At 35.3% G+C, this 17353-nt stretch overlaps 1 protein-coding gene across 1 annotated transcript in view; it reads left to right on the forward strand.

Annotated features, from left to right (window-relative positions):
• Nucleotides 1-17353, forward strand: part of Cyp4g15 (Cytochrome P450 4g15) — a 47381-nt gene that overhangs the window by 13623 nt on the left and 16405 nt on the right. Inside the window, exons 2-3 of the mRNA XM_073976479.1 lie at nucleotides 886-1083; nucleotides 1274-1456. Of these exons, the coding sequence (XP_073832580.1) occupies nucleotides 886-1083; nucleotides 1274-1456 (381 nt within the window). The remainder of the gene's footprint in view (nucleotides 1-885; nucleotides 1084-1273; nucleotides 1457-17353) is intronic.

Genomic DNA, 17353 nt, shown 5'->3' on the forward strand with positions numbered 1-17353 from the left:
TGAACTCGGCCGGTACCGTTTTATAGGGGCTGTATCAAAATATGGAATGATATAGTCCACCTTCGAACTTGACCTGCCTGCAAACAAAAGACGAATCTTTCCAAAAATTCAATGTCCTATCTCAATTTTTGTGGATGTGGATAGATCGATTAAGAATTTTACTCTTATTATGAATATAGGGTCGCAAATAATTATTTCAATGCGCTACAAACGGAAAAACAAACTTAATATACCCACTATACTATGGTGGAGGGTATATTTTATTAAAAAATAACGTTTTTAAATTTAGCATTATTTTTTAGCATTTTAATATTTATTTTAGCATTTTTTAGCATTATTTTAATGCCGATTTAGCTGCAACACTTTTTTAAATCTGGTCACACTGGTGAGTATATGGGTTTTCAATGTCGAATTGTGTGAGTGGAGAGAAACTATCTTTGCTTACCCGCGAGTAGGGGAATGCCGAATGCTGGTATATAAACCATTTACAATTTACCATATTTTTAATTCACGTGCCATATAAACTCTCTGTTTGAGGACCTTTAAGCTTTTGAATAAATAAATAATAACACCTACAAGAAACGACTTGTGTTATTGAAATACCTTTAAGCTTACGGCTTTTTCATTTACGTTTTCATATAATTAATTGACAATTGCAATGAAATTGAATTGCTGTGTCACGCTGCTAATGCCCTTTTTTCTTCGTGTCTTCCCAACACTATGCGGTTTTGTCCAAATGTTTTTAAAACACGAAATAAATGTCGGTATGTCCATCTTAACCATACAGGTCGTACTTTTGGATTCCGACAGTACATTGTCAAATTTCCGTTATATCGCTGATGCTAATGATAAATCTATAGCTAATTTTTCTATATTTTCTTACAGCTGTTTTCAGCACGGTAATTCGGAAAAGTGCTGAATTTCCGTATGTGTGTAAAATGTGGATTGGTCCGAAACTGCTGGTATTCATCTATGATCCAAAAGATGTTGAAATACTGCTGAGTAGTCAGGTGTACATTGACAAGGCATCCGAATATAAATTCTTTAAGCCATGGCTTGGTGATGGTCTCTTGATTAGCACAGGTGAGTTAAAATAAATTATTCCTGTTTCCTCTCTCTCTCACACACACACACTTTTCTCTCTATTAATAAATTTCTCCTATTTCTAATTTAATAACAATACAAAACATTAAAAATACATCCAAGCACTTCTCCGCTATCTCTATTGTCATTGCATCGGACTAATTGAAATTTTATTCTAATTTAATCGCAGGTCACAAATGGCGTTCGCACCGCAAGTTGATTGCACCCACATTCCATTTGAATGTTCTGAAAAGTTTCATTGATCTATTCAATGAAAATTCACGCAATGTGGTCCGTAAACTTCAGTCGGAGGGTGGTAAAACGTTCGATTGTCACGATTATATGAGTGAGGCCACCGTAGAGATTCTATTGGGTAAGTGTACATTTGTGAATTGGTCTGTACTCACACGACACACGATACGCGATCATCGTCAACGCTCAAATAAATTCTTGTTACTTATTTTTGAATTTGTTGTCTATTGTTGTGCCTTAATGGCTGGCTATGACTATTTTTTAGTTATTTTTATTTATTAGTTGGACAATAGAAAGTCATATTTTATGGGTTATTGTGACAATTATATGTACATCTAATTTACATATTAACACTCTTGTGACCGGAATGTAATAGATAGGATAGAAACATGTAAAAAATAAGTTAACTTTTGGTAATGAAATAAACTTTGGAATAGAAAATGAAGCCTTTTACAGATTCTAGACGGCCATTATATATAAATAACCTTCTTCTATCTATAAAAACTTCGAGGAGTTCTTCTATCTTTAAAAGTCCATTAAGTGGTCTCATTCTTATGTTCTACCCAACGCAATCGTTGAATCCCGATACAGATCATAGTTCATACAACGTCGATATTCACCGTCAACGCATATTGGCTCGTAGATCGTTCGAAGAATTTTTCTCTCAAACACACATACCATGTTTCGGAAGCATACATTAACACGGATAGTATCAGTGTTTTGTAAAGTGCTACATATTTTTGTTTGACGAGATTTGCCTTTGTTATACCCTATACCACTATGTGGGGACGGTATTATAAGTTGGTTTTGCCCAAAAAATAACTCATACCAAAATGAATATCTCGACGAGCTGAGTCGATCTGGATATGTGTGTCCATCCGTCTGTTCATCTACACGATTCATCCAACAATATTCATAGAGCAATATATGTATTGTAAAGATATTGTAAAATACCGAAAATCGGGAGGTATCGTTATATGGGTGCTACACCTAAACATGGTACCTCCCGGCTTTCGGTTAATTCTTATGTTCACTGCAGTCACGAAACTTCTCCATACAACATTTTCAACATAGGTCCACGTTTAGGTATAGCCACCATATAACGGTACTTCCCGATTTTCGGTATTTTGAGAATTTTTTTGTACAATTTTTAAACTAACTAGCTTTAATGTGATACTTAAGGTTCATGTCAAGTTAAGGGTAATTCAGTCAACAAATGTAGCTAAAACCCTCAAAATAAAAAAATACCTAAACTTGGACCTATGTTGACAGTTTTTGGTGGAGTTGTGTTATGACTCCTAAGAACCTTAAATGTCAACTTACAGTTCGGTTTAAAAATGTAGCTAAAACCCCCAAAAATACCGAAAATCATGAGGTACCGTTATATAGGGGCTATACCAAAACATGAACCTTTTTTGATAGTTTTTAGTGGAGTAGTGTTGGGACCTTTAAGAACCTTAAATGCGAAATTAGGGCTAGTTATGTTAAACATTTTAGCTAAAACCCTCAAATTACCGAAAATCGGGAGGTACCGTTATATGGGCTATACCTAAACATCTGGGTGCCACCGTGGTGCAATGTTATGCACACCCGCCTTGCACACATAAGGTCGTACGTTCGATTCCCCGGCCAGGCAGCATCAAAGCACTTTTCAACGGTTGCAAAATACCCCTCAGTAATGTTGGCGACATTTCCTCCTGAGTATTTCAGTCATGTAAAACTTCTCTACAATAGTGGTGTCTTAGACACGCCTTTCGGACTCGGCGATAAACTGTAGATCCCATATCATTGAGCTAATATGAATCGGGGTGCACTCATTGATATGAGAGAAGTCTCCCTTGTCCCTTATGGGATGTTTGTGGAACAATTATTATTATATTATTATACCTAAACATGGACCGATATAGCCCATCTTCAAATTTTACCTGCCTATGAAATAAAGATGCACGGCTGCAAAATTCCAGTTCACTAGCTCAATTTTTGCGGACGCTAGAGTGATTACAATAGACAAACAGACAGACGGACATGTCTAGAATTTTATCCTGACCAAGAATATTTTTGAAAATTTAACATAGCTGAAGCCAAGGTTTACCCTTTTAGAACACGCGACTTGTGATTGTATATTATACAAATTAAATATATATATATAAATATACAAATTAAATGGGTTGAAGCCAACGTGTATTTTTTTGATTTCTCTCGATTTATGATTAAACCACACATTTCACGATATTCCTGTCAAAGTAAATGTAGAAGCCAACTAAATAAGGATCATCTCACTAATGTATTTCTTTACAAAATGTGATCTGCTTCTACCATTAAATGATGCTGACATTTTGAAGCAAGATTTATAGTGTTTTCTGAAATTTTGTCGATTTACACGTATTTTAAAATGCATATAAATTAAAATGGGTTATTTGACCTCTATCTCCATTTCAGAAGCTTTGAGATATATCGTCAGCAACCCAATTATCTTACCCAATGGGAAAGCTTTAATATGAATGTCTATAAAGCAAAATCCGTCTTTTTTATTGGGAGATTTAAGCAAAGTGAAGGAAGTATTTCTATAGATTTTTCCAATATTTTCTACTACATAATGCATGTGAAAAATATTTTTCAAACAAAAAATTATTTTTTTGACCAACATATATTTTGGCTGTAACATTGAAACTATAATACGAATTTGTACGATTTTAGTCTCATTTGATTCGCCGTGAAGTTTTGATCCACAATAATATTTTATCAAAAAAAAATCTGAGGATGTACTTAAATGTATTGCTGATGAGCAGCATCACCACAGCAAAAAATAAAGGAAATCAAAAAACAATTTTTGAAAAAGTGTCCGATTTTTCTCAGAAAACCCCATATAATCTCGTTACAGAAGCTATTCTAGTAGGTGTGCTACATATAGCAGATTTTAACAATTTTGACGCGCAAAAATTCATTTTTCTTCATTATTTCCTCCTGCAGTTTAGACAAAATTTGTCAAAAATAGAATAACATAATGTAGCAGTGAAACAAATTTCTAATTGACTTTCAAGATATAGTCCACGAATAACACTTCATACATTTTGTCTAATATACAGTTTTTCATGCACTTCCATTCCCAAAATACTGAACTCGTATTTTTTGGATACAGGAGGAGTGTAATGCCTCGAGAACGCTATATAGCTCGAATATGACATAACAAACATTCAATACGGAATTCGTATTTGATAGTGGAATGATATCATCTAAAGAAGCAATTCAGATTTCATTGGAAGTTCCTCTAAAACAGAAACTTCAGAAAAATATAAGTTTTCTTTTGAAATCTCCAAATTAAAAAAAAAAAATATGAGAAAGAAAAAAAAATTAATAATTTGTTACAGTAGCTTTAAAATTTTGTTCGACCAAACCATTTCGGGGGGACCCGAAGTTTTATATGCTGTTTTCTCGAAATGGCATTTTTGAAAGCGGTGTCCACTGTAGCTCGAGAGTCATTTTTGACGGATTAATAGCGGAAAAACTGTCCATTTATTTGTTAAAATCAAAATGTTATCTTTGACAGTTGGCCATTTTTTTAAATGTATTGGGGTTATCATGAACGGCAATTCCCCGTGAATTTTTTCACTTTCTCCCTTAAGTTGCAACTGCGGAAAAACAAAACTCACGGGGAAATTTCATTCATGATAACCCCCTATGTTTTTTAATTCCGTTCCGCTTAAGGATAAGATTATAATGTTTCAAATGATCCCAAAAAATATATGCCGATCGGTTTATTCGCTTTCAAGCTACAGTGGGCACCGCAAACTGCCTTAGAAAAAAACAGTATTATAAAAATAAACAGTAAGGAAAGGATCAAAGTCAGGCGGCGCCGACTATATGATACCCTACACCACTGTGACTATGTAAAATATATGTATATAAGAGCTATATCCAGAGCAAATTCCTTCACACATTCCAAAATGTATCAATATTAGACAGCTATAAGGAATTTGGTACTTCAAATACCTCAAATCTGCCGAAAGTATATATGAGAGCTATATCCAAATCTGAACTGATTTCGAACGAACGAATTCATAGAACGAATTCAGTCACACGTTCCAAATTTCATTGAAATCGGTGCAGCAAATACGTGAAATCGCCCGAAAATCAGAACCGATATCGATATAAAATGGCACATTTATTTCTAGACGAATTGGCAAAGCATTCCGAATTTTATCAGAATCGGAAATATATATCGTGATTGGTGCAGCAAATACGTAAAATCGGCCGAATATATATATATAGGAGCTATATGCAAATCTGAGCCGATTTCGATGTGAATTTGCACATTTATTTCTAGAATTCATTCACACATTCCAAATTTCATCGAAATCGGACATATATAGCGTAGTTAGTGCAGCAAATGCGGGAAATTGGCCGAAAATATGTATATATGGCAGCTGTATCCAAATCTGCACCGATTTCGATATAATTTAACACATTTATTTCTATACCGAATTCAGTCACACATTTCAAATTTCATCGAAATCGGACATACATATATAGCGTGATTGGTGCAGCAAATACGTGAAATCGTTCGAATATATATATGGGAGCTATATCCAAATCTGAACCGATTTACAGTAAAAGCCATAGCGTTCTTCCTATTGATATTCCCCAATTTTCAGTTGAATCGTACAATAAATGGGACCTGTACGTTGCGAACGGACGTACGGACATACACAAATCAACTCTGAACGTGGTTCTGTGTATATCCCCAAAAGCAAATATTCTATATCGTTTGCTTATGCATGTTATTTTAGAGTGACCCAAAAAACAAACATTGTTTTGATTCGATTTCCTACCCCTTTGTTTTTTTCAAAAATCGTATATCAGCAAAAATGTCTAAAATCGTCTTTTCCATTTCAAAAAAATCAAAAAAAATTGATTTTTGGTACATAGATGAAGAAAAAAATCGTCATTCCAAATCTGTTTTCGTTACCAACTTTGATCGTTGCGCGCAAAAGATATGACCGTTTTAATTATGCTAATTAGAAAAAATTCTAAAAAAATCGCGGCTTAATATAGTAAGCAGTTATATCCTATTATCGTTAACTGAATTCGCAACCTTTGCGATGATGCAAAAAAAAATCGAAAAGCTTCAATGGATTCGCGAAAAATACAATTTGTTAAATAATTTCACTTATTTACAAACATATTTTTGAAACAAAAGCGCTTATACTTACAAAAAATATATATGTATACAAAAATTATAGCAGCATCCAGACATTGTGAGGAATAAAACAAGTAAAAAAGTATCCGTCGGCTTTGCCGACAGAGATATACCCTCAGCCTGTATATATTGAAAAAAATATTTCCAAAAAAATGTTGGGCATTTGAAACGACAAAAATTTTCCTTAGGATTAGAGATCAAACGTTTTGCGGAGGAGATACTAAAAGGAATGGATCTACATTGACCATTATGGAAGTGGATCTCCAGCCACTACATATGGTGCCATAGGGGGTTTTTCGGGATGTTTGCTCAAGAAGTGTGGACTTGCCTCTGAAAAAATGTTTACCATCCCAATTGAGGCAGCGAATGCAAGTTGCTTTAATAAAAATCAAAGTGATTCGATAGCAGGTCTTAAAGTGAACTTATCCGAAATTTTGTGCGGGAGGTACCGGATAGAGTGGACAAATATAATCCATATTTGAACCTGATCTAAATCTAATAGATATATTAGGATGTGTAAAGTATGGACCAATTCGGCCACTCCCTTCAAGAGTTACCGTATGAACAAATTTTCCGAACATTTTTGAACTTTTGTAAGGAAGGTACCTTAAGAAGTGGACCGATATGGCTTATCTTCAAACATAAACTATGTTTGGACCAAATATTAATAAGGCCAAATTTTGAACCGAATCGGCAGATCCGTTCGAGATTTATCTTGCGCTCCAACCACCTCACATGGTGTCATAGGGGTTTTTTGCAACTTTCAGGCTACTTTCTCAGGAAGTATAGACTTGCCCTGAAAAAACTTGTACCGTCGTATGGAGGGCACTGAATACAAGTTGCTAAAACAAAAATCAGAGCGATTCGAGAGATGGCCCTAAACTGAACTTTTCCGAAATTTTGTGTGGGAGGTACCCGAAGCAGTGGACCGATTGAGTCTATATTGAAACATTATCTAAGTCTGGTACACATTTTACGATGGGCAAAGTATGGACCAAATCAGTTACTCTCTTCAAGGGTTATCGTACGCACAAATTTTCCGAAAATTTTCGAACTTTTGCGGGGGAGGTACCGGAAGGAGTGGACCGATATAATCCATCGTTGAACTTGAACTAAGTTTGGACAAAATATTACGAAAGCCAAATTTTGGACCGAATCGGCAGATTCGTTCCAGAGTTATCTTGCGCTCCAACCACTAACACGGTGTCATAGGGTTTTTTGTAACTTTCAGCCCCATTTTCTCAGGAGGTATGGACTTGCCCCTAATGAAACTTACAGCGTCGTATAGAGGACAGCGAATACAACTTGCGTAAACAAAAATCAAAGCGATTCGAGACCAGGTCCTAAACTGAACTTTTCCGAAATTTTGTGTGGGAGGTACCCGAAGGAGTGGACCGATTGAGTCCATATTGGAACCTCATCTAAGTTTGGTAGAAATTACACGATGTGCAAAGTATGAACCAAATCGGTTATTCCCTACGAGAGATATCGTGCGCACAAGTTTTGCGACAATTTTTGAACATTTGTGGGGGAGGTACCTGAAGGAGTGGACCTATATGGCCCATCTTCGAACTTAAATCGAATCTGGACAAAATATTTCGATACCCAAAATTTGAACCGAATCGATTGATCCCTTCGAGAGTTATCGTGCGCACCAGCCAGCCAGACAGACAGACAGACAGACGGACAGACAGACAGACGGACGGACATTGCTAGATCTACGCAAAATTGTCTGAAACGTATATCGTACAAACATACTTGGGGTCTAAAACCATTATTTCGATGAGGCACATTTTTGGTCGTATCAAAGTGTAAATACCCTCTTTAGCCTAAAGGCTGAGGGTATAATGAAACATAAGTCGTGAAGTTTGGAGCTATAGTATTCATGTTATTTGCAAAAATTCAAAGAAAATATGACGAAAAAATAAAAATCATGTTATTCTAATTTTATTTTTTTATGACTTTATAGGAAAGGTTGAAGAAAAAATTGTTGAGTTCTTCGTCTTTTTTCGTCAAAATTTCGCCCAATAGTGAAGATATTCCATTGCAAACAATTTTTCGCTTATAGTTTTCCTATTGGCGAATATTTTTAGAACATTATATTAAATCACAAAGAATTCCAATTGTGGCATAACATTAAAATAATGTTATATTGAATATTACAACATTTGAAACGCATATAAACCGCGTAATAGTGAAAATGACAAGATGCGCATCCGATTTTCCAACACAGCAAATCAATCCCTTTTATTTGGTGTACAGTTTGTGAAATACCATTTGGCGACCACGATGTAGCATCAGTTGCATGTTAGGGTGCAAAAAACAGTAAAATGCCCATGATTTCCACGAAGTACATTTGCATTTTATGCGCATCCGATTTCAATGATCACTATTAAAAAAATACATCATCCTATGTCATTTCAATGCGATCCATCAAGAACCGTGGATGTAGCATCGCACTCAGTTTTTAGAAGAAATCTATTATATCTCCGGATTCGCGAACGTTTTTCAATATCTGTTTTCGCACATTTTAAATATGCGTTTCGCTCTATTTATCTAAGTAGGAATAACACATCTAAAACGCATCTAAATACGCGATATTTTCAAAAACATTTTTTGCAGATTTTCGAAATTTGAGGGGTATCTTATCCGCTGATCTACTGGATGGATTTAGACGCGCAAAGGCTTGTTAGATTCAGAACGTAAAAAAACTAAATTCGCGCCATCTTTGCATTTGTAAATCTTGAATCCAAAAAACTGTTTTTTTAGAAAAATTTACGCACAAAAATTTCGACTTTAAGCTGAGATTGTTGTGAACCTTTGAAGGCTACACGCCCGAGTTATACATCAAAAAATGCGTAATCGCGAGTACTACAATCTCATAATCAGTTTTTAAACGAGTACAATTGCGCGTCCCGATTAGAGCAAAAATTCAAAAAACCCAATTTTTCAGTCTTCAAAATGTCAGCATCCGTTTGAGATTGATGCATTGGTTATATTAAAAAATCATACATTAGAATCTTCAACTCTGAAGTGTATTCTTTAACTTCTTCTTTGAACATTATACTCTACATTGTATTGTAAAGCCACTAATTGAAAATTGACTTAAAAAAACTCGTTTCCTTCAACGATTTTTTCCTATTTTTTGCATTAAAACGACCACAGCTTCCGCTCAAATTACTATTTTAAGAAACCCATAGGTGAATCGGGCTAAAACAGTTTATTTTACCGAAATGCGTTCAAAAGTTATGGTATAGTACAACTGTTCGCGAGTTACAGTACCCCATACCTCAGTTTCAACAAAAGTTAATTTTCTACAAAAAGGTCGATATACAGAATTATATGGCGATCGGTTAACGATAACCCGTGCCAACTTAGCGTTTTTTGTTTCCATAGTAATTGGTATGGGACCAAAGGTGTATTTTCACGAAAATTCGCTAAAGGCCACATTTACGGTCCAATCCATGCAAAAACTTTACCAGTTCATTTTTGTGGCTAAAAAACGAAACCTGCAAAAATTTTGAAAACCGGCTCGAATTTTAATATTAGCTATATTATAGCGCCTATATTACCTATAATTGACCATATATGCATATTGGAGCAATATCAAAATCCGGCCCGATTTTTATTATTTTTTTGTAGAATTATACCCAGTTTATATATAACCGGATTTAACAAACCGACTGGGTTTTAACTGTCAATTCCATTGCTTATATTTCAAACAAATCCGTATAAAGAAGGTTAACCCTGCAAAAAGCTCTAACATAAACAGCATATTAGTTTCTTAACCACAACAATGAACTGGTAAAGTTTTTGCATCGATACACCTTTGTCCCTATACAAATTACTATGGAAACAAAAATCGCTACGTTGGCAATGGTTATCGTTAAACGATCGCCATACCATTTCAAATATAAGGTTTTGGGGTCAAATGGAAAATCCAATCAAAAAAAAAATATGTTTGGGTCGCTCTAATGTTACTTACAAATGCACAAAGACATAATACCCATTTATCACCGTGTGGTGTAGGGTATAAAAAACAGGCATTTGTCAGAAAACTATGCAATATTGTTTAACAAAAAATTCCAGAATTAGATAAATGTGTTACCTTTCATATGAAAAAAAGAATTTTCTAAAAGAGTTTGGTATATTTCCTGTAAAAAATTCATGAAAATAGCTTTTTGGCGCTCTATCGACATCTTAGCTTTGACATCTCTATTGGCCTTATTGGCAAGAGTGGCCAAGTCAGCTGCTGCGCTACCATTGGCACGCTCTCGGGATCTTTAAACTTACTAGAGCTCTTCAGAGATGAAAATCCATCTTTGTTCAATAGATAATATATGAATTAGACTTTCTAAGCATTTGAATTTTTGTTAAACTTTCTTGCAAATTCTCTTTAAATATTCTGAGTCCTATAAACTATTAGATTTGTTTAGCACAATTTGTATTTAATAGGCATTTTATTAATTTTTATTTATTAATTAATGAGTTTGTAAACATGCAAAATATTCTGTTAAAGATAAAACGGAAATAATATTAATTCCTATAAGATAAGATAAAAACGAATATTATTTCCTATAAGATTGTATTGTACTAGATTTATAATGATCGTCATTGTGTTAAGCGAAGCATTTCAGGTAGAATTTTTTAAGTAACACAATGTCTTGGACAATGCATGATCACAACCAAACATATACAGACACATACATAAGTGTATTAAATTTCAGTTTTGTCGATCCAAACAAATTTATCTCTTAAAAATAAAAACAACAACAATATTGTACTGTTGAGAATCGTGTTTTCCATTTGAAGTGTTTAACGAACTAAGCTAATTATGGATTGATATTTTTAATTTAAGTGTTCTGTTATCAAAGTGTGTGTTGCAGTTTAAACAAATACTTCTCATTCACTCTACTGTTGCTGACTCTAATATATTTAACTTTAGCTACGGATCATTTGTCATTAGTAGGTATGAACTGACGTTCTACCCTATTAATAAGGTTCGTGTGATGATCCAAGATTATGATTCTTTTGTGATTAGAATCTTCCCACTGTTCCGATGGGGTTGCTCCTATCTGGGATTTGTGGGTGGACTGACGGCCTTCAAAAACAAAATGACCACCAAACAATTTCAAATTAATAAATTTCAATGGAAGATTTTCAAAAATGACTGAGAGTTGGGCGTTTTGTTGCCTAAAAGTGGGTGAAAAAATATTCTTTAAAAAATCCACGTTTGGTTGCCTAAAAGTGGGTGAAAAAATATTCTTTAAAAAATCCACGTTTGGTTGCCTAAAAGTGGGTGAAAAAATATTCTTTAAAAAATCCACGTTTGGTTGCCTAAAAGTGGGTGAAAAAATATTCTTTAAAAAATCAACATTTGGTTGCCTTAAAGTTGATGAAAAAATATTCTTTAAAAAATCCACGTTTGGTTGCCTAAAAGTGGGTGAAAAAATATTCTTTAAAAAATCCACGTTTGGTTGCCTAAAAGTGTGTGAAAAAATATTCTTTAAAAAATCCACGTTTGGTTGCCTAAAAGTGTGTGAAAAAATATTCTTTAAAAAATCCACGTTTGGTTGCCTAAAAGTGGGTGAAAAAATATTCTTTAAAAAATCCACGTTTGGTTGCCTAAAAGTGGGTGAAAAAATATTCTTTAAAAAATCCACGTTTGGTTGCCTAAAAGTGGGTGAAAAAATATTCTTTAAAAAATCCACGTTTGGTTGCCTAAAAGTGGGTGAAAAAATATTCTTTAAAAAATCCACGTTTGGTGGCCTAAAAGTGGGTGAAAAAATATTCTTTAAAAAATCCACGTTTGGTTGCCTAAAAGTGGGTGAAAAAATATTCTTAAAATAATCCTCGTTATAAATGATAAAAAATGTAATTATTGAAGAAAAATTGAACAAATAAGAAAACTAGATGTAACTGATTCCGTCATTTAGGTATAGATAGCGCCTGTTAGGGCAAAATCCGTATTCGGTCCAACAAATATATTTTTAATAATACCTACATATTTCTATAAAGCCATAACTATTTCTTTAAAAGCTATTGACCAACATTTTGGAATCAAATGCCGTGCAGCATAAACTCCATTGTCATTATAACACTATTGACCAATAATTACAGGAATGAACGCCTCCTCTAGTTGTCTATTCAGACATTTTCACAAAATTTAAACAGCTGTTGTTTGGCTTTGTAATGAATGGATTAAAGAAAGGCATCACCTCACAATGCAAACCAACAGCCACCAAGCAAAAACAACAATTGTTAATGTCCATTGCATAACTTAAAAGTCTGGATAGAGTAGTAGTTGGTTGTTAGAGTATTTATATTAAGCTTGAAATAACTTGGGCGAAATGCAACTAACTCAGCAACAAACAGTCAGCCAGCCACCAGTCGTTAATTCTTTTGCCGGTTTCTCAACATCTTTCTTGGCGTCTTCCACTCGCTCATTCATTTAAAATCATTGCGACTTAGCAACCGTTAAAAAGTGGGTTTTTGCAAAGAGGACGATCAATGACGACGTCATTGCATTGCAACAAATGTAAGTAAGCCGGTGATGTTGTGCATGAAAATTTTCTTTTCATTTGAAAATTTGCAGCGTAACCGCAGTTTGACTTACTTTAACTTGGTAGTGGCGTGAATGGCCAAATGACTGAATAAATGGCTTGGCTTTATGGTTGGTATTTCTGGCTTGTTTTCATGCATTTCGCTTTTTTTTTTTTTTTGTTCATGGATGATTCCACGAGGAGAGCGCATGTTGGTAGTGGTTTGATTAATTTTTCTGCACTTAGAGAAATTTTTATTTCCTTTTTTCTCCTCTTCAAGGATGGGTAATTTGGTTAGCATTAATGGTACACATTTGTAAGCATCCTTTAACTTTTATATAAAAATCCATCCTCTTTTGATTAATTTCTATGCAAATATTTTTTATTATATTTTGCGTGTAGCCAATGCTATTAGGCCAAAGAAATGAAAAGCCATTTGCTGCTGCTATGCAACGAGCCACGCAATTGGGACACCAGGTTAAGTAAATACTGTAGACACACATAAATGTACAATACGAGAGATATTATATAACACAGATTCATTCGTTTATTTGTTTATCTAATATGATTTTTATAATATCACATAACTGGTTTCGGTTTTAAAAATGTGTTCGAAAATATTTGGAAGTTGATTTTTATACCCTATACCACAATGTGGAAAAGGGTATAATAAGTTTGTTTTCCCAAAAATTCATGTAACGCCGCGAAATATTCGTCGTAGACCCCTCATGTGGTATACCAAACTTCATATCTCGACGAGATAAAGCGATTTAGCGATGTGTGTCCGTCCGTCCGTCCGTCCGTCTGTCCGTCCATTAAAAATTGTAATCAAGCTAGAGGCCGCAATTATGGACCGATTGTCACGAAATTTAGTATGAAGGTCGCGTTTGGACCAGAATAGAACTGATTAGTTTTTGGCGATGATCGTGAAATGTTAAAGGGATGAAATGGACCAAAAACAAAATTTTTGCTCGATTTTGTAGCCGCTCTGTAGGTCGCAATAATAGTCCGATCGGCGCGAAATTTTAAACGTAGTTTTGGTTTGAGATGAAGAAGTAGCGTGCAAGTCAACGGTATGATCGGATAATATTTAGCGGGTTAAATTGATCAAAACTTTTGTGTGAAAATTGGTAAAATTTCTAATGCACATCTTATAACAGCTAGCCCGGAAAGCTAGTGCACAGGGATAGTGGTATAGGGTATCACATGGTCGGCCCCGTCCGACTATAGTCTGTTCTTACTTGTTTATTATTGTTTATTTTCTTCTTATTGTAATAGCCGTCATAGTTGATGTCCTTGTACTGTAATAGTTTTTATACCCTATACCACAATGTGGAAAAGGGTATAATAAGTTTGTTTTCCCAAAAATTCATGTAACGCCGCGAAATATTCGTCGTAGACCCCTCATGTGGTATACCAAACTTCATATCTCGACGAGATAAAGCGATTTAGCGATGTGTGTCCGTCCGTCCGTCCGTCCGTCTGTCCGTCCATTAAAAATTGTAATCAAGCTAGAGGCCGCAATTATGGACCGATTGTCACGAAATTTAGTATGGAGGTCGGGTTTGGACCAGAATAGAACTGATTAGTTTTTGGCGATGATCGTGAAATGTTAAAGGGATGAAATGGACCAAAAACAAAATTTTTGCTCGATTTTGTAGCCGCTCTGTAGGTCGCAATAATAGTCCGATCGGCGCGAAATTTTAAACGTAGTTTTGGTTTGAGATGAAGAAGTAGCGTGCAAGTCAACGGTATGATCGGATAATATTTAGCGGGTTAAATTGATCAAAACTTTTGTGTATACATTTAAATAAAAGTTATCATTTATCAAAAGCTAGCCCGGAAAGCTAGTGCACAGGGATAGTGGTATAGGGTATCACATGGTCGGCCCCGTCCGACTATAGTCTGTTCTTACTTGTTTTTTTTTATTATCATTCACGGTGCTCTTGAATCAAATTTAAATGGAAGGAGCTTACACCTGGGAAGTTTTTGCGGATTCTGAAACTATAATGTTCATAGATGAGAAAAATCAAAAAACAAAAAAATCGCCGGAGCGCTTTTTAAATAATCGCGATTCATGTTGACATTTTTAGGGGTTGTTTAGGTTTTTGCGATTTAGCTTGGAAACCGCAAGTCCTATAAAAATGGGAATAAAGAAAATGTTGTAGCTATCAACATTCTCTACAAGATTCACCTCAATAATATTTTCGTAGGTTTTACAACTTTTGAGATATAGATATTGAAATTGGGACAATTTAAATTCAATTCTGTATCGTCTCCTTATAAAACAATGTCATGATTGCAACTTCCCAACTTAAACTTATATATCTAAAAAAATGGTACAACCTAGGAAAAATTACATAAGCCAGTCTTGTAGAGAATTTTCAGAGCTATAAGATTTTCTCAGGTCCCATGCCGATAAGACTTGCCGTATTCAAGCAAAATCGCGAAACCCTAACAAAAAAAACCTAAAAATGTAAACTGAGCTTCTTTATCTCAAAAATGGTACAGCCTGAGAACAAATCATAAACGTCAATCCTGTAGAGAATTTTCACAGCTACAACATTTTCTTTAGCTCCATTTCGATTGGACTTGCGGTTTCCAAGCAAAATCGTGAAAACCTAAGAAAACACCTAAACATGTGAATTTTGACCGCGATTTATTTAGAAATCCCTACAGCGATTTTTTTCTTGTTTTTAGATTTTTCTCATTTATGAACATTGCAGTTTCAGAATTACAAAAACTTCCCCTGTGTAAGCGGTTTTCATTAAAAGTTAGTTAAGGCAAAATCGTTCATTACACTGTTTTATAAGGGGGCGATACAGTCAGTGCATTGTCCCAATTTGAACTTCAATATCTCAAAAATTGTAAAACCTACGAAAATACCGTAAAGGTCAATCTTGTAGAGAATTTTCATAGCTACAACATTGTCTTCGGTCTCATTTTGATGGGACTTGCGGTTTCTAACCAATATCGTGAAAGCCTAAACAACCCCTAAAAATGTGCACTTGAATCGCGATTTACTTAAAAAGCGCCCCGGCGATTTTTTTGTTTTTTGATTTTTCAGGTGTAAGCACCTTCCATTTAAATTTGATTCAAGAGCACCGTGCATTGAGAGGTTAGTGGTTAAAGGCTTTTCGGCTAACTGCCGGTTTTCATTTGAATGGGGTCATTCTTATCCTTATTATTTCACAGCCCATGTTATGCTGCATATGTGTCCCATCCTTAAAATACATCAATAGTAATATTTATAAATCTTTATCATTCGTATATCCCAGTTTTACCTTCACATCGAAAGACTGTAGTCATCCTTCCACAATTTTTACATGCGAATTGTAATAGTTTCCCGTGACTGTGTATGATCACTTTTCTCGTGATCAAATCTAATATACTCCATTCATTTCCCACTTTTCAATTATTACCTGCTTTTTATAACCTCAGCCTTTTGGATAGAGAGGGTATATACAATTTGATACGACCAAAAATGTGCCTCATCGAAATAACGAAATTTAAAGTCGATCTAGCCAAGTCCGTCTATCTGGCTGGCTGGTGCGCACTATAACTCTCGAACGGATCAACCAATTAGAACGAAATTTTGGGTATCCCAATATTTTGTCCAAACTTAGTTTAAGTTCAAAGATGGGCCATATCGGTTGTTGGTGTAACAGTGTTTTATTATTATGTTTGTATGTTCGTTCTCCCGTTCAATCCAGTTCCAGGAAGGTGGCTACTTCGATGGGATGTAACTACAGATTCATTGGAGTCAGATGAGTAAGCTTGGCGGGGCAGTTGAATAGGTGCTTAGTATCATACGGGCCCATGCCGCATACTGGGCAGATGTCTTGCGCGCTGCTATCGATTCCCGCCCAATAGGAATTTAGGCGACTGCAATATCCAGAGCGTAATTGAGCCAAAACTACTCTGGTTTGTCGTGGCAGCTGACGCTCTTCAGCTGCGATAGATGGGGGATGTAATCCGATGACTGCGTTCACACAATAGTTGCTTATGGTCTTAGCAACTGTGTCTGTGAAAATGCTGTTCAAACCTGCCTGATATGCCTATTGATCTAGAGGTTCTCTCCTATATTGTTGGACCGCCGTCTCTAGAGCATGAATATCCTTCCTGATATGCCTGGGTGTATCGGTGGCCAGCGGATTGTGATTGGGATGGTTCTCACGGTAACGCCCGAGCAAGTACTGCAACGATAGCATCTCATTATGTTGTCCTACTGGAAGAATCTTTGCCTTCTCATGCCTCTTCTATACTGCGCCGTCCATGT

Source organism: Musca autumnalis, unplaced genomic scaffold (genome assembly GCF_047663935.1).
Source record: "Musca autumnalis isolate F117 unplaced genomic scaffold, ASM4766393v1 scaffold_3, whole genome shotgun sequence".
Taxonomy (NCBI): Eukaryota; Metazoa; Arthropoda; class Insecta; order Diptera; family Muscidae; genus Musca; species Musca autumnalis.